Below are 26,277 nucleotides of genomic sequence, written 5' to 3'. Positions count from 1 at the left end.
TTCCTTAGCAAAGATGCTTGCATTGACGTTAGGTTTCTGGGTCCAGGCACAAAGCGACGAAACGTTAGCCAAATTTTCACTTCCCGCAGAGGCTTCATGCTCGTAGGACTCATCTCTTCACGATACGAGCTCTCCGAGTCATGCATAGAAGCTGGCGTCAATTGCCGCTCTCTGAAGCAATTGACGCCAGCTTCTATGCATGACTCGGAGAGCTCGTATCGTGAAGAGATGAGTCCTCCGAGCACGCAGCCTCTGCGGGAAACGAAAAATTGGCTAACGTTTCGTCGCTTTGTGCCTGGACGCGGAAACCTAACGTCAATGCAAGCATCTTTGCTTAGGAACGGGAGTTCTGTCTTGAAAATCTGAACTTTTATATGGACTTTGTATGCTTTCTGGTCGAGCCTGTGTCCTTGGATTTTCTGTAAAAGTGGGACTATTCCCTTACGAAACTGGCAAAGACTTTTGTTTAATTGTCTTGCTTTCCCAGTCATAAAGAACATTTAAAAAGCCACACGATTGGTAAGTTGGGGCAAAAAAGAACTAGAGACACTGGGCACGTGGAGATGGTATTGAGTGCAGAAATCTCACCCCTACAACCAGGGCTCTTTTTTCTTTTTAGTAGGAACACAGTTCCAGCTGGTTTGGTGTCAGGAGGCGTGACCTAATATGCAAATAAGTTCCTGCTGGGCTTTTTTCTACAAAAAACAAAAAAGCCCTGTGTGAAACAAAGGTGGTATCGGGGGTGCGGCCTAATAGGCAAGTGAGTTCCTGCTGGACTTTTGTTTTGTTTTTAAGGATTGCTTTCTTATGCTTTTGTCATCTTTCATTTTACAGATTTAAATGCGACTTTAAAAGAAAATTCTGAGAATTTAACAGTACGTAGCTAATCAGCAGCAATATCAGCAACGAACAGAAAACCCGTTTAAATAACCTCAATAAATGCATTGCCACTTGCAGTTGCAATACTATATATATTGACTTGGGTGTAAGACCTTTAAGCTAATGGTACTTCTGAGTGCACCTGCATAGGATTGGGCTGCGAGACTCCTAAACTAGGGCAATTGACACATGTCGTCTTTATAACTGATTTTACATATTTAAGATCACCATCTGGAAAGCTTTTGGGTATAAGCGCTTAACTCAACTGATCACGGAAGGAGGGATCCAAACGATTGCGGCTTCTGTGAACAGACTGATCTTCCAAGCCCCCATTCTACAGCACCCTTGGACACCCTTCAAGAGAAGCTTGCAGCTGCTGCTCTTCAAGACCTGGGAACTGACTGGAATGGCATCTGGCGTTTCTCAAACGGCTTGGGTAGAACGTTGGATTTTTAAAAAAGAAAACTCCCGTGCGTATCCTTAACTGTTATTCTATGCAATCCTAAACAGAGTATGTTTAGGATTATACTCTGGATCTCCGCAAAGATTAGGCTGGGTTCTGCCTACAACTAACAGCTGCAGCCTCCAGATGAGAGAGAGGGGGAAGGGATGGTGGCTCAGTGGTAGAGCATCTGCTTGGGAAGCAGAAGGTCCCAGGTTCAATCCCTGGCATCTCCAAAAAAGGGTCCAGGCAAATAGGTGTGCAAAACCTCAGCGTGAGACCCTGGAGAGCCGCTGCCAGTCTGAGAAGACAAGACTGACTTTGATGGACGAAAGGTCTGATTCAGTAGAAGGCAGCTTCATATGTTCATATGAAGGGTTGGGACATATCCCTGGGAGAGACTTACTTCGCGATGTGTGGACCGTGGAGAGCCGCTTGTAGGAGTTCTTCTGCTTTGGGTCGGGATTGAAGCCGCTCTTTGTGAAGTACACGTGGATGTAGATGGAGCCGTTGTGCTGGACGCTCTGAAACCACACACGGGCAAAAACGGGCCAGAGTTAGTGGCATCACCGGGCAGGCGGAGAAAGGAGCCCAACTAGGCCTTTGCAGCAGGAGTTCCTTTGCATGTTAGACCACGCCTCCCCCCCTGATGTAGCTAATTCTCCGAGCTTACAGGGCTCCTCTTACAGGGCCTACTGTAAGCACCAGGAGGATTGGCTGCATCAGGGGGACGTGGCCTAATATGCAAAGGAGTTCCTGTTCCAAAAAATAGCCCAGAGCCCAACCATCGCTGCCTGCTACTAGAACGGGCAGTGCCACTCACGTTAACTGAACAATGCAGCTGTCTCAGAATACAACCCCACTAATAGTTCTGTCCACTCCCTTTATTCCCTACCGCCTGGAATAGCTTGACTTTTGCATTCAAGGCCAAAAATCTTTACAGAGAAAGGTCCCAGCAAACCTGGTTTGGCATGTTTCCTTCTTTTTGCCAAAGGGACGCAAATCTGCCTTCTACCCAGTCTGGTGTTTTCAGAATTAAAGGGAACAAAGTCGCTTCTCGAACTGTTGATGCCGGGCGCATGGGGATTGCACCACAGAGATGCCAGAGTGAGGCAATATCCCTGCCTGCTTCTGCAGAGCATCACAGCCTGTGACTTTCAGCTTGGTACTGGATATTTCAGGCTGTGCACCATTCAAGGGAGAGCCTGCGTGGTCTGGTGATTGAGAGCAGCAAACTCTAATCTAGAGAACCTGGTCTGACTCCCCACTCCTTGGGCCAGTCACAGTTCTCTCAGGACTCTCTCAGCCCTCACAAGGGGCCCGTTGTGCGGAGAGGAAGGGAAGGAGATTGCAAGCCGCTTTGAGACTCCTGGATGTAAGAACATAAGAGAAGCCATGTTGGATCAGGCCAATGGCCCATCCAGTCCAACACTCTATGTCACACAGTGGCCAAAAAAAAGGAGGTTCACAAGTGGGGCTAGAAGCCCTTCCACTTCTCCCCCTCTCCCAAGCACCAAGAATACAGAGCATCACTGCCCCACACAGTTCCAATAATATGCTGTGGCTAATAGCCACTGATGGATCTCTGCTCCATATTTTTATCCAAACCGCTCTTGAAGCTCGCTATGCTTGTAGCCGCCACCACCTCCTGTGGCAGTGAATTCCACATGTTAATCACCCTTTGGGTGAAAAAGTACTTCCTTTTATCCGTTCTAACCTGACTGCTCAGCAATTTCATTGAATGGCCACGAGTTCTTGTATTGTGAGAAAGAGAGAAAAGCACTTCTTTCTCTACTTTCTCCATCCTAGGCATCATTTTGTAAACCTCTATCATGTCACCCCTCAGTCAATGTTTCTCCAAGCTAAAGAGCCCCAAGCATTTTAACCTTTCTTCATAGGGAAAGGGTTCCAAACCTTTAATCATTTCAGTTGCCCTTTACTGAACTTTTTCCAATGCTATAATATCCTTTTTGAGGTGCGGTGACCAAAATTGCACATAGTATTCCAAATGAGACCGCATCATCGATTTATACAGGGGCATTATGCTACTGGCTGATTTGTTTTCAGTTCCCTTCCTAATAATTCCCAGCATGGCGTTGGCCTTTTTTATTGCAATCGCACACTGTCTCGACATTTTCAGTGAGTTATCTACAACGACCCCAAGATCTCTCTCTTGGTCAGTCTCTGCCAGTTCACAGCCCATCAACTTGTATTTGAAGCTGGGATTTTTGACCCCAGTGGGCATTACTTTGCACTTGGCCACACTGAACCTCATCTGCCACGTTGACGCCCACTCACCCAGAAAAAGGTAGAGAAAAGTGAGGTATAAAAACCAACTCTTCTTCTTCTTCTAGTCTCTCACTTGTTGTAAGCTCCCCTGAGCCTGCTTGCGGGAAAAGGCGGGATATAAATCTAAAAATTAAATTAAATTGTTTAGAGTGGCCTCTGGTACAAGCGGCAGAGGTGGAATCCCTGATAGCGCTAATCAAATTGGGGAAAGCTCCCGGGCCTGATGCCACCCCCCCCCCTGAAGCTATTAAGGCATTTCCTGAGTGGTGGGCCCCCTTTTTAGCTGCCCTGTTCACTGTAATTGATAGGACGGGCTTGATACCTGAGGCTTGGACAAATGCAACAGTTGTCCCTATATTTAAAACAGGGGATTGTCAGCTTCGTAGCAATTAAAAAGGTAAAGGTAGTCTCCTGTGCAAGCACCAGTCGTTTTCGACTCTGGGGTGATGTTGCTTTCACAAAGTTTTCACTGCAGACTTTTTACGGGGTGGTTTGCCGTTGCCTTCCCCAGTCATCTACCCTTTCCCCCCAGCAAGCTGGGTACTCATTTGACCAACCTCGGAAGGATGGAAGGCTGAGTCGACCTCGAGCCGGCTACCTGAACCAGCTTTCGCTGGGATCGAACTCAGGTCGTGAGCAGAGGGCTCCGACTGCAGTACTGCAGCTTTACCACTCTGCACCACGGGGCACCTTCCTAGCAATCACAGACCTATTAGTCTCCTATCCACTACTGAGAAGTTACATGCAAGGTATGTGGCTAACAAACTCAAGCCATGGATATCGGAACAGCAACTTTTAGGGCCAGAGCAAGTTAGATTCTGCCAGGGAAAATCAACCTTAGACCACTGCATTGTGCTAAGTCATTTGGTGAACAAATACAGGAAAGAGAAATGGCTTCAATTATTTACAGCCTTTTTAGATCTTAAGGCTGCCTTTGACTCCGTCCCTAGAGATCTTTTGTGGAAAAAACTAAGGGCCCTAGGGACTGATGCAAATTAAATTAGCTCAAGGCAGGGCTAGGTCCAAATCTTCTGCCACCTGTCCTCTGGCAGAAGAAGACGACACTGGATTTATATCCCACTCTACACTCCGAATCTCAGAGCAGCTCACAATCTCCTTTATCCTCTTCCACCACAACAGACACCCTGTGGGGTGAGTGGGGCTGAGAGAGCTCTCCCAGAAGCTGCCCTTTCAAGGACAGAGTCTCAGAGGGGCCTACAATCTCCTTTCCCTTCCTCCCCCACAACAGACACCCTGTGAGGTGGGTGGGGCTGAGAGGGCTCTCACAGCAGCTGCCCTTTCAAGGACAGAGTCTCAGAGGGGCCTACAATCTCCTTTACCTTCCTCCTTTACAACAGACACCCTGTGAGGTGGGTGGGGCTGGAGAGGGCTCTCACAGCAGCTGCCCTTTCAAGGACTGAGTCTCAGAGCGGCCTACAATCTCCTTTCCCTTCCTCCCCCACAACAGACACCCTGTGAGGTGGGTGGGGCTGAGAGAGCTCTCCGAGAAGCTGCCCTTTCAAGGACAGAGTCTCAGAATGGCCTACAATCTCCTTTACCTTCCTCTCCTTTACCTTCCTCCTTTACAACAGACACCCTGTGAGGTGGGTGGGGCTGGAGAGGGCTCTCACAGCAGCTGCCCTTTCAAGGACTGAGTCTCAGAGCGGCCTACAATCTCCTTTCCCTTCCTCCCCCACAACAGACACCCTGTGAGGTTGGTGGGGCTGAGAGAGCTCTCCCAGAAGCTGCCCTTTCAAGGACAGAGTCTCAGAACGGCCTACAATCTCCTTTACCTTCCTCCCCCACAACAGACACCCTGTGAGGTGGGTGGGGCTGAGAGAGCTCTCCGAGAAGCTGCCCTTTCAAGGACAGAGTCTCAGAACGGCCTACAATCTCCTTTCCCTTCCTCCCCCACAACAGACACCCTGTGAGGTGGGTGGGGCTGAGAGAGCTCTCCGAGAAGCTGCCCTTTCAAGGACAGAGTCTCAGAGTGGCCTACAATCTCCTTTACCTTCCTCCCCCACAACAGACACCCTGTGAGGTGGGTGGGGCTGAGAGAGCTCTCCGAGAAGCTGCCCTTTCAAGGACAGAGTCTCAGAACGGCCTACAATCTCCTTTCCCTTCCTCCCCCACAACAGACACCCTGTGAGGTGGGTGGGGCTGAGAGAGCTCTCCGAGAAGCTGCCCTTTCAAGGACAGAGTCTCAGAACGGCCTACAATCTCCTTTCCCTTCCTCCCCCACAACAGACACCCTGTGAGGTGGGTGGGGCTGGAGAGGGCTCTCACAGCAGCTGCCCTTTCAAGGACAACCTCTGCGATAGCTATGGCTGACCCAAGGCCATGCCAGCAGCTGCAAGTGGAGGAGTGGGGAACCAGGCCCGGTTCTCCCAGATTAGAGTCCAGGCACTTCACCACTACACCATACTGGCTCTCACATATATCTCCACATGCAGGGTCCAAGACTAGCCCTGGAGGCATTATCACAGGATCAAACCCAACTGACAGCTGTGTGGGACGTCCCTCACTTACTGAGAACTGGGAGCATCAATGCTCCCCTTCCTTTTTGTGCTGCCACCTCAAGCAGTCGTCTGAACGCCTTGGCCTGAGAGCCAGCCCTGGCTCTGCATTGGCTGCTAAGGCAGAGGAAGTCCAGCCCTGAACAGGAAGAGGAGGAGCTTGCTGGTCTTGCCCTGGCTGGGCTGTTCCTGCTGCATGCCTGCTTCCTATTGGCTGGGGAGTGAAAGCGTGGGAGGGCCCAGACTGCTCAGCGGAGACAAGGAGGAAGACGAGAGAAATCTACGGCAAGGGGGCGGAGCTGGGGAAACAGGAGGAGCTGCACACGGGCGCACAGACGCACCTCGGGGACGTCCAGCTCCGCGTAATGCTCGTAGCACCCATCGAAATTCTCGCCACTTGTCCAGTCCCCATAGATGAGATCCCGCTTCTCCCAAAACAGTGACTCGGAAGTGTTGAAATCTGTAAAGTGCTCGTGCTCTGAGATATAGACATAAAGATCCTGTGGAGGGAAGTTAACAGAGGTTAAGCCCATGGCCGGCAACCCACGCCCACGGCTAGAATCAACACAGGACTCTGCTTCCTCTTCTCCATAATTTCCCTGCCTCCTTGTAGCCAAAGGATGTGAGTGAACTGTGATACCTTAGGAGCACAAAAAATACCACACACACACACGGTACTAGGCTAACTTGCCCCTTCTAAATTCAGACTCCCAGTGCCTCTATCCAGGAACAAAAATGCAACCATCAGGTTTCTAGTCCTTATGGTGAAGAAATATGTGCATATAATAGGAGATATGCAGTGCCTATGGAGATCTCAAAATCTATGGGCATTGGTGCCAGGGCTTTTTTTGTAGCAGGAACTCCTTTGCATGTTAGGCCACATCCCCCCTGATGTAGCCAATCCTCCAAGAGCTTAGAGGGCTCTTTTTTGTGGAATTCTAGCGTGAGCTCCTTTGCATATTAGGCCACACCCCCTGATGTAGCCAATCCTCCAAGAGCTTACGAGGCTCTTTTTTGTGGAATTCTAGCAGGAGCTCCTTTGCATATTAGGCCACACCCCCTGACATAGCCAATCCTCCAAGATATTACAGGGCTTTTTTGTGTGGAATTCTAGCAGGAGCTCCTTTGCATATTAGGCCACACCCCTGATGTAGCCAATCCTCCAAGAGCTTACAGGGCCTACTGTCAGCTCCAGGAGGATTGGCTACATGAAGGGGGGTTGGCCTAATATGCAAAGGAATTCCTGCTACAAAAAAAGCCCTGGGCATTGCTAAATAAAACTTTCAAGGGTTGTTGATTGCAGGACTTGTGTGTGTGCGTGGTACTTCCAGCTCCTACCCCAGAGCAGAAACACATGGCAGAATCCATTAAGCAAAACATGCCACTTTGGCTACTTGGCATGATTTATACACAGAACCCCAAGTGCCCGGGCCCAGAGCTTCTTATGCCCAGCATACCAACCACTCAGATAACGCTTCCACCAAGCAATGGTCGCACATGTTGAGTTGATGCCTGACTGCCAGCCCTGGGGCCACCTCCGCTAAGTCCCTGCCGTGCTTACCATTAAAGTGTCTTTAGGGAAAAGGTTGCGGCTTGGTGCCCGGGGTGCTCCGCCAGCGGTGGTCTGGTCCTGTGGTGCCGGCCCACGACGGAACCAACTGCTGATGGCCCAAATGATGAAGATCCTGGAATGGGGATGGAGAATGAACTCAATGGCGCCGACCTTTTCAAGGCAGTTGATGCAACGTGAGTTTTCAGTTCAGTTACCTTTAACTGGCACAAAAACGACATGAACGGCAAACGAGGAGGACTGCGGTCACTACCGCTGTATTCCGCTTGCTGAAACTAGGAAACCTGCTAGGGGATGTCTGCACCGGTGAACGTGTTATGTTAATGCTCACGCTTTGCTTCAGCTCTGCCTTTTTTAAAAATTTCTGTTTGGTTCTACAACCCTAACTCCTGTTGCATTGTTTACTGAACGTCAATTGTATTATTTATTTAATTTAATCTTTAGCCCGCCCTTCCCGTAGGACAGGCTTGGGGCGGATTACATCATAAAACAAATCAATAAAAACAATATAAAAGACCAATTTAACATATATGAAATCTAAAACCACAGAGTGACAGCAGACAAGAATGGCAGGTTCTGCCTCGCGAACATGACCTATTGTCCAGGTGAAGGAGGTCTTATAGCACCGGGATGGAATGAAGGGGGTGGGGAGGCCGGTAACAAGTGACATCCACTGCTTCAAGCTGAAAGCCTGGTAAAAGAGCTCTGTTTTACAGGCCCTGCGGAACTTGAGCAGATCCCGCAGGGTTCCGGATCTCCAGGGGGAGCTCATTCCACCAGGCAGGGGCCAGGACCGAAAAGGCCCTGGCCCTCATTGAAGCCAGATGGACGTCTCTGGGGCCTGGTATCACCAGATGTTGTTGGGTCACTGATCATAAAGACCTACGGGGCTCATACAGGGAGAGGCAGTCCCGAAGGTATGGGCTCACTCTGTGTAATCAGCCTTGAGTTCAAGTGAGAAAGGCGGGCGACGAATAACACAAAAAAATATAAGAAGGTGATGGGATGAAAAAAACACATTGTTGGCGCCCGGCGCTTTGGCAGATTAGAAAGGCTCTCGGGGCTGAGGACCAGGGGTGGAATTCTAGCAGGAGCTCCTTTGCATATTAGACCAGGCACCCCTGATGTAGCCAATCTTCCAAGACCTTACAAGGCTCTTTTTTGTAAGCTCTCATAGGATTGGCTACATCAGGGGTGTGTGGCCTAATAAGCAAAGGAGCTCCTGCTAGAATTCCACCCCTGCTGAGGACGCCTTTCATATCCGTTCCCCTCCGATTCTGGGGGAATCAGACACCAGGACCTCTATCTGTTGTGTGAATGAAAAGCAGTTTTTTTAAAGCAAAAAGACTGATTTCCTTCTTCTGTCATTAAGATTCAGACCCTCCTCCAAACCCTTTATCGCTGTCTCTCACAGCCGTCCACCCTGGGCTAGCTCTGCGTTTGCAATATCCTTCGGAAAGGTGGGGAGTGGAGATATCACCGGCCAGGGCTAGGCAATATTACACCTTCTGATGCGTATCTCTGCTCCTATTGTCTGTGGTTTACGTGCGCTGGTACTGGATTCGCGGCTTGTCTCGGACTGTGTCACGTGAGGGATAAACGTATGTCATAAGCTTTAAAAACCGAACCCTCCCGGAGAGAAAAACATTGACCGAGAACAAAATTGGGCCTCCCGAACAGTGGCGCAATTAACCACGTTCAGTGGATCTTTTGCAAAGATAATACTAAAAAAAAAAAAAGGTCAAGGCGGTCCCCTGTGCAAGCACCGGTCGTTTCCGACTCTGGGGTGACGTTGCTTTCACAATGTTGTCACGGCAGACTTTTTACGGGGTGGTTTGCCATTGTCTTCCCCAGTCATCTACGCTTTCCTCCCATTTTACCAACCTCGGAAGGATGGAAGGCTGAGCCAACCTTGAGCCGGCTACCTGAACACAGCTTCCGCCGGGATTGAACTCAGGTCATGAGCAGAGCTTGGACTGCAATACTGCAGCTTTACCACTCTGTGCCATGGGGCTCTTAAAGATAATACTACAGCATTCTTAATGGCAACATCATGACCTGGGTGGTTCAGGCTAGCCTAATATCGTTAAATCTTGGAAGCTAAGCAGGATCAGCCCTGGCTGGTATTTGGACGGGAGACCACTGAAGTAGCCCAGGGTTACTACTGTTCAGGGCTTTCTTTTGTAGCAGGAACTCCTTTGCATATTAGGCCACACCCTTCTTATGTAGCCAACCCTCCTGGACCTTACAGTAGGCTCTGTACCAAGAGCCCTGTAAGGTCTTACAGGATGGGCTGCATCAGAGGTGTGTGGCCTAATATGCAAAGGAGTTCCTGCTACAAAAAAAGCCCTGCTACTGTTCCACACAACCTGTAGGCAAGCGTGTCCCCCTCCTCACCCAGTTCAGAGCGCGCCTGGAGCCCTGCAGTGAACGGAAGCTGAAAATACGGTAACATTAATAATTTATGAGAGACTGTGCAGAGGGAAAAGATCTTCAATGAAATCCTACAGGTCTCCCGAGGAATACAGGAAGTGCAGGTCGCTTTATACCTAAAATGACATCACCCAAAATGATACAAAACAGCTATAATTGGTCCATCAGGCGCCTGACCTGATGACCTGTCCCTATCTGATTAGATAAGTCCCCCCTCCAGGTTACATGAGCCATTGTAAAAACATCTCTCTTGCGTTTTTTGCAGAATTCCAAAGTCCCTTTGAAGTACGCATGCGTCTAGAAGTCCTTGCCTTGCAAGTTCAAGGTGTAACTTTGCTTGCGGATTTCAGATAGTACACTTCTTTGTCCTCTTCTCGCTCCCTGCTTGCCAGTTTGGTGTAGTGGCTAAGTGCGCGGACTCTTCTCTGGGAGAACCGGGTTGGATTCCCCACTCCTCCACTTGCACCTGCTGGCATGGCCTTGGGTCAGCCAGAGCTCTTGTAGTTGTTATTCTTTAAAGGGCAGCTTCTGTCAGAGCTCTCTCAGTCCTACCCAATCTGGTGTAGTGGTTAAGTGCATGGACTCTAATCTGAGAGAACCGAGTTTGATACCCCCGTCATCCACTTGCAGCTGCTAGAATGGCCTGGGGTCAGCCATAGCTCTGGTGGAGGTTGTCCTTGAAAGGGCAGTGCTGTGACAGCCCTCTCAGCCCCACCCACCTCACAGGGTGTCTGTTGTGGGGGAGGAAGGGAAAGGAGATTGTGGGCCACTCTGATACTCTGTCCTTGAAAGGGCAGCTGCTGTGAGAGCCCTCTCAGCTCCACCCACCTCACAGGGTGTCTGTTGTGGGGGAGGAAGGGAAAGGAGATTGTGGGCCACTCTGATACTCTGTCCTTGAAAGGGCAGCTGCTGTGAGAGCCCTCTCAGCCCCACCCACCTCACAGGGTGTCTGTTGTGGGGGAGGAAGGGAAAGGAGATTGTGGGCCACTCTGATACTCTGTCCTTGAAAGGGCAGCTGCTGTGACAGCCCTCTCAGCTCCACCCACCTCACAGGGTGTCTGTTGTGGGGGAGGAAGGGAAAGGAGATTGTGAGCTGCTTTGAGACTCTTCGGAGTGGAGGGCGGGATATCTTCTTCTTCTTCTCTGGTGGTTCCTACATCAAGTATGGGAGTGCTGGTTGCCGTCAGCATTAGGAAGTTGGCTGCAGTCATCCAATAAATGAACTCTTAACACAGAGATGCTCTACACCTAATCAATCCGTCTTCCATATTCTGATGTGATTCTGAATGTGATTCCTTGACGTCCCTTTGGGCTGGTAGCGCGAACAAAAATATACGAATGCGTGCCCACGTCTATCGCTATGCAGAGGCAGGTGATGGCAAACCACCTCCAGGTCAAAGCAAGAGGCAAACAGAGGTGACCATAAGAGAAGCCATGTTGGATCAGGCCAAAGGCCCATCCAGTCCAACACTCTGTGTCACATAAGAACATAAGAGAAGCCCTGTTGGATCAGGCCAATGGCCCATCCAGTCCAACACTCTGTGTCACGTTAGAACAGAAGAGAAGCCATGTTGGATCAGGCCAATGGCCCATCCAGTCCAACACTCTGTGTCACATAAGAACATGAAAGAAGCCATCTTGGATCAGGCCAATGGCCCATCCAGTCCAACACTCTGGGTCACACAGTGGCCAATATATATATATATATATGTGTGTGTGTGTGTGTGTGTACAATTCTGGTCATCGCACCTCAAAAAAGATATTATAGCATTGGAAAAAGTGCAGAAAACGGCAACTAGAATGATTAAAGGTTTGGAACACTTTCCGTATGAAGAAAGGTTAAAACGCTTGGAGCTCTTTAGCTTGGAGAAACATCGACTGTGGGGTGACACGATAGAGGTTTACAAGATTATGCATGGGATGGAGAAAGTAGAGAAAGAAGTACTTTTCTCCCTTTCTCACAATACAAGGACTCGGGGGCATTCAGTGAAATTGCTGAGCAGTCACGTTAGAACGGATAAAAGGAAGTCCTTCTTCACCCAAAGGGTGATTAACATGTGGAATTCACTGCCACAGGAGGTGGTGGAGGCTACAAGCATAGCCAGCTTCAAGAGGGGTTTGGATAAAAATATGGAGCAGAGGTTATTAGAGCAGAGGCTATTAGACACAGTATATATATTTATATATATAGTGTGTTCATATATGTGTGTGTGTGTATATATATATATATATATATATATATATATATATATATATATACACACACACACACACACACACACACATACATACACACACACACACACATATTGGCCGCTGTGTGACACAGAGTGTTGGACTGGATGGGCCATTGGCCTGATCCAACATGGCTTCTCTTACGTTCACCTCTGTTTGCCTCTTGCTTTGACCTGGAGGGCCCAAGCTAGCCCAGTCTCATCGGATCTCGAAAGGTAAGCAGGGTCAGCCCTGGCTAGTATTCGGATGGGAGACCACCGAGGAAGCCCAGGGTTGCTACGCAGAGGCAGGCAAGGGCAAACCACCTCTGTTTGTCTCTTGCCTTGACTTGGATGCCCCAACCACCAACCAACAGCCAACCACCTCCATCTCCGCACTGCAAAGGTGATGTGATGCAGTATGGGCACTTTTCACGAGCCCCATCTCAAACGCAGCAAAGAGTTGGACCCCGTGGACCCATTCGTTAATGGGTGGTCCTTCTCCACCAGGGCAAAGTACCGTCCCTGGACTCAAAAGGAGCCTCTTGCATTGAGGGAAGGGGCTGCCATTTACGAACCCCATCCGTGGGGTCCGGCCTTAAATTAATTTGCAATTGTTCAAGTTCCCTGCAACTCTTGCCTCTGCCAAGCAGAAAGCACAGGGCAGTTCTGCTGATTCTGAGTTTTCATATGGACCGATCCGGCTACCTGCAATGTTTTGCCTCCGCTGAGAACACAAAGCCCCAGGATTTTGCATGGACACCCCCCTCTCCCCATTTCCCTTCTTCCCTCAGGTTATCCTCGCCTGGAGAATGTCGGTTCTGCCGGTACAGCAAACGCCTCCCTGCTGGTGCTCAGAGGCGGCATTTAAAATTACGGCTGGAGATAATCGTCTGACTGAGAAGCCGGAACCGCCGTGCTGTCGGTCTCCTGCCGGCTCGTGAATCATCTGTTAAAACCTGCAAACCTGGAAGGGCCGTAGCATTGCCTGCTTCATAAATTTAATGAAAATCCAGATACGTTTTCTTCTACCCAGGCAATGGCTTTTTAAAAACCATTATTTGAAGTTCACATTCGGGAGACAAAGTCACCTTCGTTTAATAGCCTCCAAAAACAATCTTGATGAAAGGATTTTTTTTTTAAAATTACATTGATGCTCTTACTGTTCTTCCCACTGCAGACCCAGGATAGCTCACAACACTCCTCCGTTTTATCCTCAGAACGACCCTGCAGAGCAGGTGAGGCTCGATGGATGCGACTGGCAATCAATACTCCCTCTAAGCTGCAGAGTCTCGTGAGCAAAAATTCTACTTTGTGAGCCACTGGCATGAAAGTGGTGAGCTCCTGCATCAATTACTGCGCTTTGGGGTCATCCTTCCTGATCTAAGACACAAATCTGTGAGCCGGAGGCTAAAAATCTGAGCTAGCTCGCGCCAACTCAGCTTAGAGGGAACACTGCTGGCAATATGTGCAAATTGAAGGAGCTGCTGCATCGATTCAAAACCAGCAAATTGTAAATTGCCTAAATCAGATTTCACGCAGGCTTGCAAACGGCCACTGGCCCAGTCGTCGGTTTGGGAATAGGGACCACCAGCGTAGCGAGGAAGTGGGTATAAACCGGTGTTCTTTTACACATTTCCTTTCAGGACACAGATTAACTCGGGCACAGGTGAGAAGCTAGCCAATGAAAAAAATAAAAACAAACCATGCTAGTAATTTGCTGGTGTGTCTGATTTCGCTGCAACCCACGCTTGTGATCAATGCTCCCTTCTAAGCTGTGCAGTCTCGTGAGCAAAAATTCTACTTCGTAAGCTACTAGCATGAAAGCTGTGGGCTACCGCATACATTAGTTTGCTCTGGGGCCAATTTATGTCAAGCATGATGTTTCTGGGTATTGAATCAATGCATGTGATTGAGTCCATTTCCTCTCTGCCTCTAAATTCTTCTCTCTCACAGTCGCATTTCAAAGCTTCCTTCCTCCCCTCCTCGCACCGCTAGAGAAAAGATTTAGAATATGCAAGTAACCTTCTATCTGTAAGTGAGGCGTCTCTCCCACCAGTTCCCATCCATACATCTTATCAGAAAGACAGGAATGCCTAGGAACCGGGAGAAGTTGTAGTAACATAATGGTTAGTTGACAGTACCCTTTGAACCTTCCCTGCAATTTACATCTGTGTGTTATGTTTTGAAGCTATCTCTTCTAGTGCCTTTAAAGCAGCGTTTAAGATTCTATACCGTGTGAAACTTTGTATCACTTCCAAGGTATCGCACCTTGGAGCAAGTACCAGATTATCAATAAAACGAGTCTTTGTATTAAACAATCGCTTGCTTATTCGAAATACCAATGCTTGACAATTTTTCCTGAGCTGAGACTAAAGTTTTCGAGCTGGAGGCTAAAAAACTGAGCTAGCTCACACCAACTCAGTTTAGAGGGAACACTGCTTGTGATGGTTCTTTTACTGAGACCCAAGATTAGCCAACACCATCGTAAGAATGCAAGCTAAACGCAAATATAGCATATCAAAATAATAACAGTGTCAGCGACACAAGGCGATAGCTGAAAAGTGGTTCCCTCCATACCAGCTGTGCCAAAACGCAAAATGTGGCAGCTGTAAGTGTGGTTTCAGGCGTGAAGGAGAGCAGATATATAAAATTTATCTGATCTGCCTTCAAACTCAGATGCAACAGGAGCAATGAACAAGAAATGGATATCCTTACAAGATGAACAGTGACATGTGTTGTTGTTACGATGGTGTTCACCTGGCAAGAATACAAATGGTGGGAATAGGGGATGTCGAAAGGTTTTCTTTCAAGCAAGAATCAAGTGGCACCTTTAAGACCGATGAAGTTTTATTTAGAATGTAACCTTTGTATGCATGCAGACTTCTTCAGACGAGGGGATAGGTACAGCCTACCATACCCTATCCCCTTGTTAGAAGAAGTACGCATGTATACAAAAGCTTACATTCTGAATAAAACTTTGTTGGTCTTAAAGGTACCACTTGACTCCGACTTTGTTCTACTGCTACATACCAACATGGCTGCCCGCTTGGATCTTTCTTTCAAGCAGCTGGTGATGTTTTAAAACCTGTAAGAATGACGTAAGTTCAGACAGTGACCTTGGACCGGTCACATCCTTGTGCTGCGAAGATGAGAGAGATGTACCCTACCTAGTGCTCCTTGAGAGCCAGTTTGGTGTAGTGGTTAAGTGCGTGGACTCTTATCTGGGAGAATCGGGTTTGATTCCCCACTCCTCCTCTTGCACCTGCTGGAATGGCCGTGAGTCAGCCATAGCTCTGGCAGAGGTTGTCCTTGAAAGGGCAGACTCTTATCTGGGAGAACCGGGTTTGATTCCCCACTCCTCCACTTGCACCTGCTGGAATGGCCTTGGGTCAGCCATAGCTCTGGCAGAGGTTGGCCTTGAAAGGGCAGACTCTTATCTGGGAGAACCAGGTTTGATTCCCCACTCCTCCACTTGCACCTGCTGGAATGGCCTTGGGTCAGCCATAGCTCTGGCAGAGGCTGTCCTTGAAAGAGCAGACTCTTATCTGGGAGAACCGGGTTTGATTCCCCACTCCTCCGCTTGCAGCTGATGGAATGGCCTTGGGTCAGCCATAGCTCTGGCAGATGTTGTCCTTGAAAGGGCAGACTCTTATCTGGGAGAGCTTGGTTTGATTCCCCACTCCTCCACTTGCACCTGCTGGATTGGCCTTGGGTCAGCCATAGCTCTGGCAGAGGCTGTCCTTGAAAGAGCAGACTCTGATCTGGGAGAACCGGGTTTGATTCCCCACTCCTCCACTTGCACCTGCTGGATTGGCCTTGGGTCAGCCATAGCTCTGGCAGAGGTTGTCCTTGAAAGGGCAGCTGCTGTGAGAGTCCTCTCAGCCCCACCCACCTCACAGGGTGTCTGTTGTGGGGGAGGAAGATAAAGGAGATTGTGAGTCACTCTGAGACTCTGAGTGGAATGCGGAATATAAATCCAATGTTGTCTTCTTCTTCAAGAAAGGGTGGGATGAAAACGTAAGAGACAGAAACTATTTTTTTTAAAAGGCCATGATGTGGAACACTGTCATCCTGATTGGCATGGGTGGGTGCCTACTTTTTCAAGCTTCAATCTTAGCCTTTGGATCCATTTCGGCAACGAATGGGGCCCTGCCAAAAAAAGATTACAGTGATTTTTGCACACTAGTGCTTTCGGAAGCGCGCTGCTGCGGCGCTTGCCCATTTTTCTCGGAGGACAAGACTCCAGCTGCAGCCTTATTTTCTTTGACAAGCTGATTCTGCTCCAGCCCGATTTGGTCTCACAAACCGAAATGTATAAACTGTTCTAATCGCTTGGAAATCCGCTGCCCGACTGGCACAGCGCAGCGGCTCAAATATCCTGCTGACACAGCTGCTAAGAGCAAGGGGAAATTGGGGCTTTCTCTACCAGGTCACTGTGCTCTCTCTGCAGGTTCCCCCACCAAGGAAGCTGGGCTGGCACCAGCAGCTATCTTTTGCCACCTGACAGAACGTGGGTCTCCGAGACCTGAGTTCCCAACATGACACCTGATGGTATCACGGTGCCCACTGATACCTTTCCTGGTGCCCGCCAAGTGTTTTTAGAAAGTGAGCTGAGCCCGGTGGGGCTTCTGCCCCAGCAGGGCTTCCGGTTGTCTGCCGGATATCTGATGGGCCGTGCAGATTAAAATAATGTGTTTTAGGCAGCTGTCGCACCACATTAGGGGAGGCCAAACTTGCTTAATGTAAAAACCACATAGAATAAACGTCAGCTGTTTGAAAGCCGCAAAATATGAACGTTGGAGGGAGGGAGAGGTGGAAAGAAAACAACTTTAATTTTAAATGCATTTTCTAATCCGCCAGCTGGCTTGGCGAAGTGATTTAAAGAGACAAATGTCTTATCCAAGCCAGGCAACAGTGGGAGAACTTCTAGTGGCCTGGCCCCATTGGTGGACCTCCTGATGACACCTGGATCTTTTGGCCACTGTGTGACACAGAGTGTTGCACTGATCCAACATGGCTTCTCTTATGTTTTTATGAAGTGTGCATAAAGATGTATTACTTCTATTAAAACTTTTTTTTGTTAATTATCCAACAGAGCCTTCCACAGCCCCTCTTCTTCAAGAGACTATTTGCCACAAACATAATTAGTTGAAGAGATACTTCAAAGAGGCAAATATGACATTCTGAAACTAAGGCAAGGATTCCACGTAGCTACACTCGGTAGTGAACGTTCCCCCAAAGGACATGGTGAGACTTTTGATTATCCTGAAGGGTTCATGCATTTTGAGTGCGGATTTCTGCTCCCTTTGCATCACATTTCAGGAACGTTGGCCTCTTCGGCAAGCAATGCATTAAGCAGCAGCTGAAGAACAGGCCTTTTCTCTCTGTAACTTCGCTGTCTGCTGCCCATAAACCAAAAATATCAGATTTCCAAGCAACCTCTCAGAAGCTGGCTCTAATGGAAGTATAAAGGCCCCAGATATCCAAGCAAGTTGGTTAAAAATATGTCGAGAATAAATAAGCAGAATTGTCCGTCAGACCCTTAAAGCAGGCTGGCCGTTCAGCTAAATGCCTTCACGAAGCAGTACCCAACCTTTTTGGCACCAGGGACTGGTTTTGTGGAAAACAGTCTTTTCACGGACCGGGGTGGGGGAATGATGGTTTTGGGATGATACAATTGTGCACTTTCTTTCTATTAGTTTGGTGTAGTGGCTAAGTGTGTGGACTCTTATCTGGGAGAACCGGGTTTGATTCCCTACGCCTCCACTTGCAGCTGCTGGAATGGCCTTGGGTCAGCTATAGCTCTTGCAGAGTTGTCCTTGAAAGGGCAGCTTCCAGGAGAGCTCTCTCAGCCCCGCCTACCCCACAGGGTGTCTGTTGTGGGGGGGAAGGTAAAGGAGACTGAGCCGCTCTGAGATTCAGAGTGGAGAGCGGGATATAAATCCAATGCCGTCGTCTTAAATTGTAATATATAATGAAATAATTATACAACTCACGGCCTGGTTGCTAACAGGCCACGGACCAGTACTGGTCCACGGACTGGGGGTTGGGGAACCCTGCCTTAGAGAATGCAGTTGGACATGGGATAATTTTAAGCCCTGTGTGTTCTCTTTGTTTGGAGCCACACAATTTTAAGAAAATAAGAACATAAGAAGAGCCCTGCTGGGTCAGACCAGTGAGGGTCCATTTAGTCCAGTTTCCTATCTCACGCAGTGGGCAACCAGTTCCTCTGGAGGGCCAACGACAAGGCACAGAGGCTGAGGCCGTCCTAAGAACAACAGACGAGTGCTGCTGGATCAGAGCAGTGGTCCACCCAGTCCAGCATACCCTCTCACACTGTGGCCAACCAGTTTCTCTGGAGGGCCAACAACAAGGCACAGATGCTGAGGCCTTCCCCTGATGTTGCCTCTCGGCTCTGGGATTCAGAGGCTGACTGCATCTGAGCATGGAGGCCCCTTTCAGTCACCACAGCTAGCAGCCCCTGATAGACCCATCCTCTGTGAATTTAATTCTCTTTTTAAAGCCATCTGTGCCTGCGGCTATCACTACATCCTTTGGCAGTGAATTCCACATTTTAATGGCTCTCTGTGTAAAGCAAAAGTATTTCCTTTTTTATGTGGCTACAGACAGTGGAGAAACAGGCTCCCAATCTGAGGCTATTGCACTTAGTCAGATCGGTGTAGTGGTCAAGTGCACGGACTCTTATGTGGGGGAGCCAGGTTTGATTCCCCACTCCTCCACTTGCAGCTGCTGGAATGGCCTCGGGTCAGCCACAGCTCTGGCAGAGGTTGTCCTTGAAAGGGCAGACTCTTATCTGGGAGAATCGGGTTTGATTCCCCACTCCTCCACTTGCAGCTGCTGGAATGGCCTCGGGTCAGCCACAGCTCTGGCAGAGGTTGTCCTTGAAAGGGCAGACTCTTATCTGGGAGAATCGGGTTTGATTCCCCACTCCTTCCACTTGCAGCTGCTGGAATGGCCTCGGGTCAGCTGCAGCTCTCGCAGAGCTGTCCCTGAAAGGGCAACTTATGTCAGAGCTCTCTCAGCCCCATTTACCTCACAAGGTATTTGTTGTGGGAGAGGAAGGTAAAGGAGACTGTCAGCTGCTCTGAGCTCTCTAAATTAGAGTCTCAGAGCAGCTGACAGTCTCCTTTACCTTCCTCTCCCACAACAGATAGGGAGGGGTATAAATCTACGGTCTTCCTCTCTAAGGCTACTGCTCAGCAATTTCTCTAAATGCTTAGATCAAATGTGTCAAACTCTTTGGTTATGAGAGCTGGATCTAACATAAATGAGAACTTGTAAGACCGGGCCATGTGTCATAAAACGTAATGCCTGGTAGCGAACATTTTTTTTAAAAACTTAAAATAAAATATGCTTAAAAGATTAGCACTCTTGCAATATAATATTTTGCTTATTTATCTCTGGTAACTGACACCTCCTGCCCTGAATTACTGCATCAAAATCTGGAGACAGTGTCTGTGCTGTAGCAATCTTGAGTACGCTCTTCAGCTGTGTGTCTGTAAGTTACAAACCTACTTTAGATTTAGCTGTTTTACGGCAAAGGAACTTCAAGAACAGAATGGGGAGAGAAATTGCTGAATTACAAATTATCATGAAATTTGGAACAAACACCTCCCTGGGACTGAACAGGGATATTGGTTTTTTATCTCATTACATATGCTAAACCGACTCTCACTGAGTATAGCTGCGCATCCACAGTGTTCCAATGTATTTCTCTTTTATAATAGTGTATCAGAACAATGTTTTTTTTTTGTGTCGACATGCTCAAATGAGGGATGTGGGCTGTTTGTCTCATTACATATACTAACCCACCTTCCACTATACCAGGGGTGGCCAACAGTAGCTCTCCAGATGTTTTTAGCCTACAACTCCCATCAGCCCCTGCCAGCATGGCTGATGGCTGGGGCTGATGGGAGTTGTAGGCAAAAAAACATCTGGAGAGCTACCGTTGGCCACCCCTGCACTATTCTTTAATGCACCCTGTTTTTCTAACGGCTAACTTATATTATTGCTCTTTTAGAACAGTGTCAAGAATATTTGGTGTTTTTGTTTTTTTGTATTGACATACTCAAATGGGGGATATTGGCTGTTTTGTCTTATTGCAAATACCAACCCATCCTCCACTGTATTTTAATGTCTTCCTTTTTTTCTAATGGCAAACTATAATGGATGTTATAACCTCTTGAGAAACCTTGCCCTCTATTTAAACTAACAAAGCCGGAATGTTACCTAGATTTATGGCACTTCGCAACTACAACAGCAGTCTGCTTTTTATTAGCCTCCAGTGTTTTTTCAGCCCTGCTTTGTCCTAACACTAACAACACAGATCCCTATTTGTGATTCTTTTAATCTGCTAAAAACATTCCCATGATTCCACACTGCCCACTTATATTAAGTATGGCTGCTTCCATTCCCTTTTGTCTGATGAAGTCTGCTTAAGAGCATACGAAAGCTGACATTCTGAATAAAACTTAGTTGGTCTTAAAGGTGAACTTGTCTACTGATTTGTTCTATTGCTTCAGACCAACACAGCTGCCTACTGGGATCTATCTCCTTTAGATTTATTGACATTCATTACAGAAATCTCATAGTTAATGCTTTGAGCCTAAGACCCAGGGGAAAACATGAAATGGCTGGGCACTGCAAGCTTTTGTACATAAGTTGCTTCACGTGCTGGTCAGCCAGTAGAGAGAATAGAGGCTTTGCTCTGTAGCTCCAGTGCAACTGAGCAAGCCTGGCAAAGCAAGCTGTGATGCAGAAGGAAGCAAGAGAAGGAAAAGGAAGCAGATGACAGCCAGTTGCTTGGGAGCCTGATATGGCCCAAGGGCCACATGTTTGATGCTCCTGGCCTAGAGGGCCTAGTTCTCACAAACAGCGATGGTACAGGTAATGCTGCACCTCAACCATTAACTGTCTGTACGGTGCAGACCACATCACTGAATGCTGGTTTACACTTTATATGGTGCAGATCACATCACTGAATTCTAACCGTACAGCAAATGAGCGAAGACCAAACTGTGAGTGCACAGAAGTCCCCCCGTTCTAATTTTGCCCTTCAAAGCTAATCTTGCTATGGGCAAACTGCCTTGTCTTTGGAGGGGGCCGTGGCTCAGTGGCAGAGCATCTGCTTGGAATGCAGAAGGTCCCAAGTTCAATCCCCGGCATCTCCAGTTGGAAGGACACGGCAGGAGGTGATGTGAAAAGATTTCTGCTGAGATACTGGAGTGCTGCCGCCAGTCTGAGTAGACAAGACCAACCTTGATAGATTCAGGACAAGGTAGTTTCATGTGCATTCATCTGGTCTCCCAATCTCCAAATACAGGGATATGATGATGCCAGCTTGCCTTACACAGCTGGTGTGAGAAACCACAAGATCATTAGGTGGATTCAGGGAGGATGGGTCTATCAATGATTACTAGCCACGGTGGCTGAGTGAAACCTCCACATTCAGAGGCACAAAACTCCGAATCCCAGAGCCAAGGAAGGCCTCAGCCTCTCTGCCCTGTTGTTGGCCCTCCAGAGGAACTGCTTGGCCACTGTGTGAGACAGGATGCTGGATGACATGGACCAGCAGGGCTCTTCCGATGTTCTTAGGAAGGCCTCGGCCCCCCTGCCCTATGGTTGGTCCTCCAGAGGAATTGGCTGGCCACTGTGTGAGACAGGATGCTGGACTAGATGGACCACTGGTCTGATTCCACAGGGCTCTTCTAATGTTCTTATGAAGGCCTCGGCCTCTCTGCCCTGTTGTTGGCCCTCCACAGGAACTGGTTGGCCGCTGTGTGAGACAGGATGCTGGACTAGATGGACCACTGGTCTGATTCAGCAGGGCTCTTCTGATGTTGTTATCAGAGGAATGCCTCAGCCTCTATGCTCTGTTGTTGGCCCTCCAGAGGAACTGGTTGGCCACTGTGTGAGACGGGATGCTGGACAAGAAGGACCACTGGTCTGATCCAGCAGGGCTCTTCTGAGGTTCTTACAAGGGGAAGGACTTGACCTCTCTGCCCTGTTGTTGGCCCTCCGGAGGAACTAGTTGGCCACTGTGTGAGAGGATGCTGGACTAGATGGACCACTGGTCTGATGCAGCAGGGCTCTTCTGAGGCTCTTATGAAGTGCTCTGAACATGCTGGAGTCCTGAATAAGTGCTGGGTACTCTGGATGTGTGGGTGTCACTGCTTTCATCCAAACACACCTTTACGGTATGTAAACCCTGAAGGCGACTTCTACAGGCCAACTGTGTTGGGGGAACACTAACTTTCTCTCTCACACACACATATAACCCTCTTCCCCCAAGCTTCGTTAGTTTTTAACATACACACAAAAGCCTACGATGACAACAGCTCCGGGAAGTTCAAGATCTTACCTGAACAAGACTCCTTTGATGACTTGCCAGGCATTCGGAGCCTGCTGCGGGGGCTGATTCTGCTGCTGAGTCTCGGTGACTCCTTCGCCTCCCCCGGCAGTTCCATTGCTGGTCACTTGCTTTAAGGCGGGGGGGGGGGGGGAAGAGGAAGAAATAGGTAAGATTGGTATCAGCAAGAGCCATTCGTCGCAAGAAGCTAAAATGCCATGACTGCGAACAGTGCCGCATCAAACTCTGTGGAGGCCCGTAGGCAGCTGAAATCTTGGCCCCCCCTTGCAAATTATCTTAGAGTCCGAGCACCCGCCCCACTGCCCATGGCCCACAATGCAACCTTCTTAAAAGCCCCTTTTACTAAGCTGCGGGGGAGAGGCAGAGAGAGGCAAACTTGACGACAATGCTAGAGATGTAAAATTTCCAGAAATTATGAAGCTCGGAAACCCCCCTAGTTTTTTCCCATTTTTCTTCCCGGAAAAAAACAGAAATTTTCGGAAAAATTGAAAAAAAAAAAGCTACGTTAGCACTTCTTTTTTCTTTTCCAGATTGAAAGTCATTCTGTTACTTTAGGAACATTAAATATGACTGTGGACAATTTTACTTGGCATGAAATTATCACAACTAGCATATTAAAAATACAGTGTATCCAAACAATTATTACAAACAGAATTTACTTTTTAAGCAATATTTATTCGTAACTGTAACAAACGGAGCAACAATCTCCTGAACTGTTTACTAGTTTATGTGGAACAGACAAAAAAACCTCCACAATTTTTAAAAATCCAGAAGTAACAATTATTCCTATTTCCTCTCCACAGTATTAAGGGAAACGGGGGAAGCTGGCTCACAGCCCCTCAAGGTATGAGGGCCCATTGGCCAGTGTCTATTTGGCCTAATTGTTAATTCAGCTCTGACTGCGAATCAAATCCCCGAACCATCCGATGAGACTCCCCCTATTTTACTGGCCTTTAGAGGAATGGTGAATTATTGCCTGTTCTGGAGAAACCATTTAAACCAGGGGTGTCAAACTCATTTGTTATGAGGGCCGGATCTGACATAATGAGGCCTTGTTGGGCCGGGCCATGTGTGTACCTATTTAAGGTTAAGTAGCAGAGATACAAATTTCACAAAGAACACAGACAAAGGCAAATATTCTTTTAAAAAAACTTAAAACATGCTTAAAATGTTAGCACTCATTGGTCTTAAGGATGCTTTCTTTGTATTTCTCCCATGGGATCCAGGGAACTGGGCAAAGGAAGCTCTGGCTACTTTCTTCCTTCCCCAGGTTACTGCGGGAGGGGTCTCAGCCAATGAAGAAAATGGAGGTTTTGCTCTGTAGCTCCTGTGCAATTGAGCAAGCCTGGCAAAGCAAGCTGTGATGCAGAAGGAAGCAGATGACAGCCAGTTGCTTGGGGGTCTGTTAGGAGCCCTCCGGGGGCCTGATTTGGCCTCCAAACTGCATGTTCGACACCCCTGATTTAAACTGCACTGGTCATCGCACACAAAACACTGCTGGTTTGGAGAGCTGCGGCAGTGTATTGGGTGAGAATCTGGGGAATAACACAGTAGGTTCCTCATTCAAAACCTCACCTCGGCCACAAAACTCGCCGGCCGCTACCTCTGTGTATGAAACGTGGCAAAGATAACAATTACAAGAAAAGCTTAGGGCCAAGGGGGCTGTCAACCCAGCCCAACAGCAGCCGGCAAGAAGTACCTTGAAACCACAAGGAGGATGGGTGTGGACGGAAGAGCCCACATCGTATCCTGCTGCGGACGCTGAAGGCCTCTGCCCTCGAGCCAGGGAGCTCCATGCCTCACAGCTGTCAGCAGATCTGTCCTTCACAAAGTTGTACCTTTCCCCTTCGAAACCATTCAAGCTTGCTCCGCACGGCTGTGATTTATACAACTTAATTACGCGCTATGCAAAGAAGAATGCTCTGCCTCATATCCATCCCGAACCTACTGCTGATCCATTTTATTAGGTGACCCTGAATCCTACGAGGGAGAGAGGGATGGAGGGAGGCAAATGTCTCTATTTTCCCAACACCGTTCACACTTTTACGAACCTAAATGCTCCACGCATCCTTGGTTGCAATTTTTCCGTAGACTAAGCAGCACACAAACGCTTTTGTTCCCCCCACCCCCGTAGGGAGGATGAGCCAACGCCTTTCACAATTTTCACTGCCCCTTTTCCCAGCTCGACGCCATTCTTGCAGAGTGGGGCTGGGGTGGGGACACCAGAACTGCATCCCGGGTTCAAAACCCAACGGAACCACAGGGACACTGGTCGTTTTACTTGCAGTCCATTTCCTAATGACCTCTAGCATGGGTTTTGCCCTTTTTAAAAATGCTGTCTCACACATATAGTTCTTGTTGAGCTATTCAGCATGACCCTAAGAGCCAGTTTAGACTGCTCAGTTCAGTCTATATGCCAAATTAGGAAGTTTGGCACCACTGCTGTATTGCTTTGCTTTGCACTAAATCCCATTTGGCCTTTTGCTGCCTAGGAACACACATGAACCTGCCTTATCCAGCAACGCCAGTCTTGTCTACTCAGACTGGCAATGGCTCTCCAGGGTCTCAGGCTGAGGTCTTTCCCATCACCTCCTACCTGATCCTATTCACTGGAGATGCTGGGGATTGAACCGGGGACCTTCTGCATGCCAGGCAGAGGCTCTACCACTGAGCTACAGCCCCACTTCATGGCTCTCCAGGGTCTCAGGCATAGGTCTTCCCCATCACCTCCTACCTGGTCCTTTTAACTGGAGATGCTGGGGATTGAACCTGAGACCGTCTGCATGCCAGGCAGAGGCTCTACCACTGAGCTACAGCCCCACTTCATGGCTCTCCAGGGTCTCAGGCTGAGGTCTTTCCCATCCCCTCCTGTCTGGTCCTTTTAACTGGAGATGCTGGGGATTGAACCGGGGACCTTCTGCGTGCTGAGCAGATGCTCTTCCACTGAGCTACAGCCCCACTTCATGGCTCTCCAGGGTCTCAGGCTGAGGTCTTCCCCATCCCCTCCTGCCTAGTCCTTTTAACTGGAGATGCTGGGGATTGAACCGTGGACCTTCTGTATGCCAAGCGGATGCTCTACCACAGAGCTGCAGCCTCACTTCCTGGCTCTCCAGGGTCTCAGCCTGAGGTCTTTCCCATCACCTCCTACCTGATCCTATTCACTGGAGATGCTGGGGATTGAACCAGGGACCTTCTGCATGCCGAGCAGATGCTGTGCCAGTGAGCCACAGCCCCACTCATTTTGAAGGAAATCTTCAAAAGCACACTCATGTTCTCACTAACCTAGACAATGTGGCATCTTCCACAAACTTGGCCACTCGAGCCAAGACAACTTATGAATGTTTGAATTAAATAGTCCTCGTTGGAATACAGAACTCGGTGGGATTCCAAAGCTTCTGTCCCCATCATAATCAAAACTGTTCATTTATTCCTTCTCTCTCTCCCTTTTGCGTTTGTTTTCTTAACTAGTTACTGATCTGGGCACAGAATAGGGGCCATGGCTTGAGCAAGGGGTCAGACTCGATTGCCCTTGGGGTCCCCTT

At 48.5% G+C, this 26,277-nt stretch overlaps 1 protein-coding gene across 1 annotated transcript in view; it reads right to left on the bottom strand.

Moving 5' to 3' along the window:
- CLPTM1 (CLPTM1 regulator of GABA type A receptor forward trafficking) overlaps positions 1-26,277 on the bottom strand; it is a 59,888-nt gene that overhangs the window by 25,896 nt on the left and 7,715 nt on the right. The window contains exons 2-5 of the mRNA XM_060258237.1: positions 22,727-22,845; positions 7,688-7,811; positions 6,468-6,626; positions 1,728-1,845 (exon numbers count right to left, since the gene is read on the bottom strand). Of these exons, the coding sequence (XP_060114220.1) occupies positions 1,728-1,845; positions 6,468-6,626; positions 7,688-7,811; positions 22,727-22,845 (520 nt within the window). The remainder of the gene's footprint in view (positions 1-1,727; positions 1,846-6,467; positions 6,627-7,687; positions 7,812-22,726; positions 22,846-26,277) is intronic.

Source organism: Heteronotia binoei, chromosome 17 (assembly GCF_032191835.1).
Source record: "Heteronotia binoei isolate CCM8104 ecotype False Entrance Well chromosome 17, APGP_CSIRO_Hbin_v1, whole genome shotgun sequence".
Classification (NCBI taxonomy): Eukaryota; Metazoa; Chordata; class Lepidosauria; order Squamata; family Gekkonidae; genus Heteronotia; species Heteronotia binoei.
The sequence above is the reverse complement of the archived record's forward strand: the minus strand, read 5'-3'. Positions and strand labels throughout refer to the sequence as shown.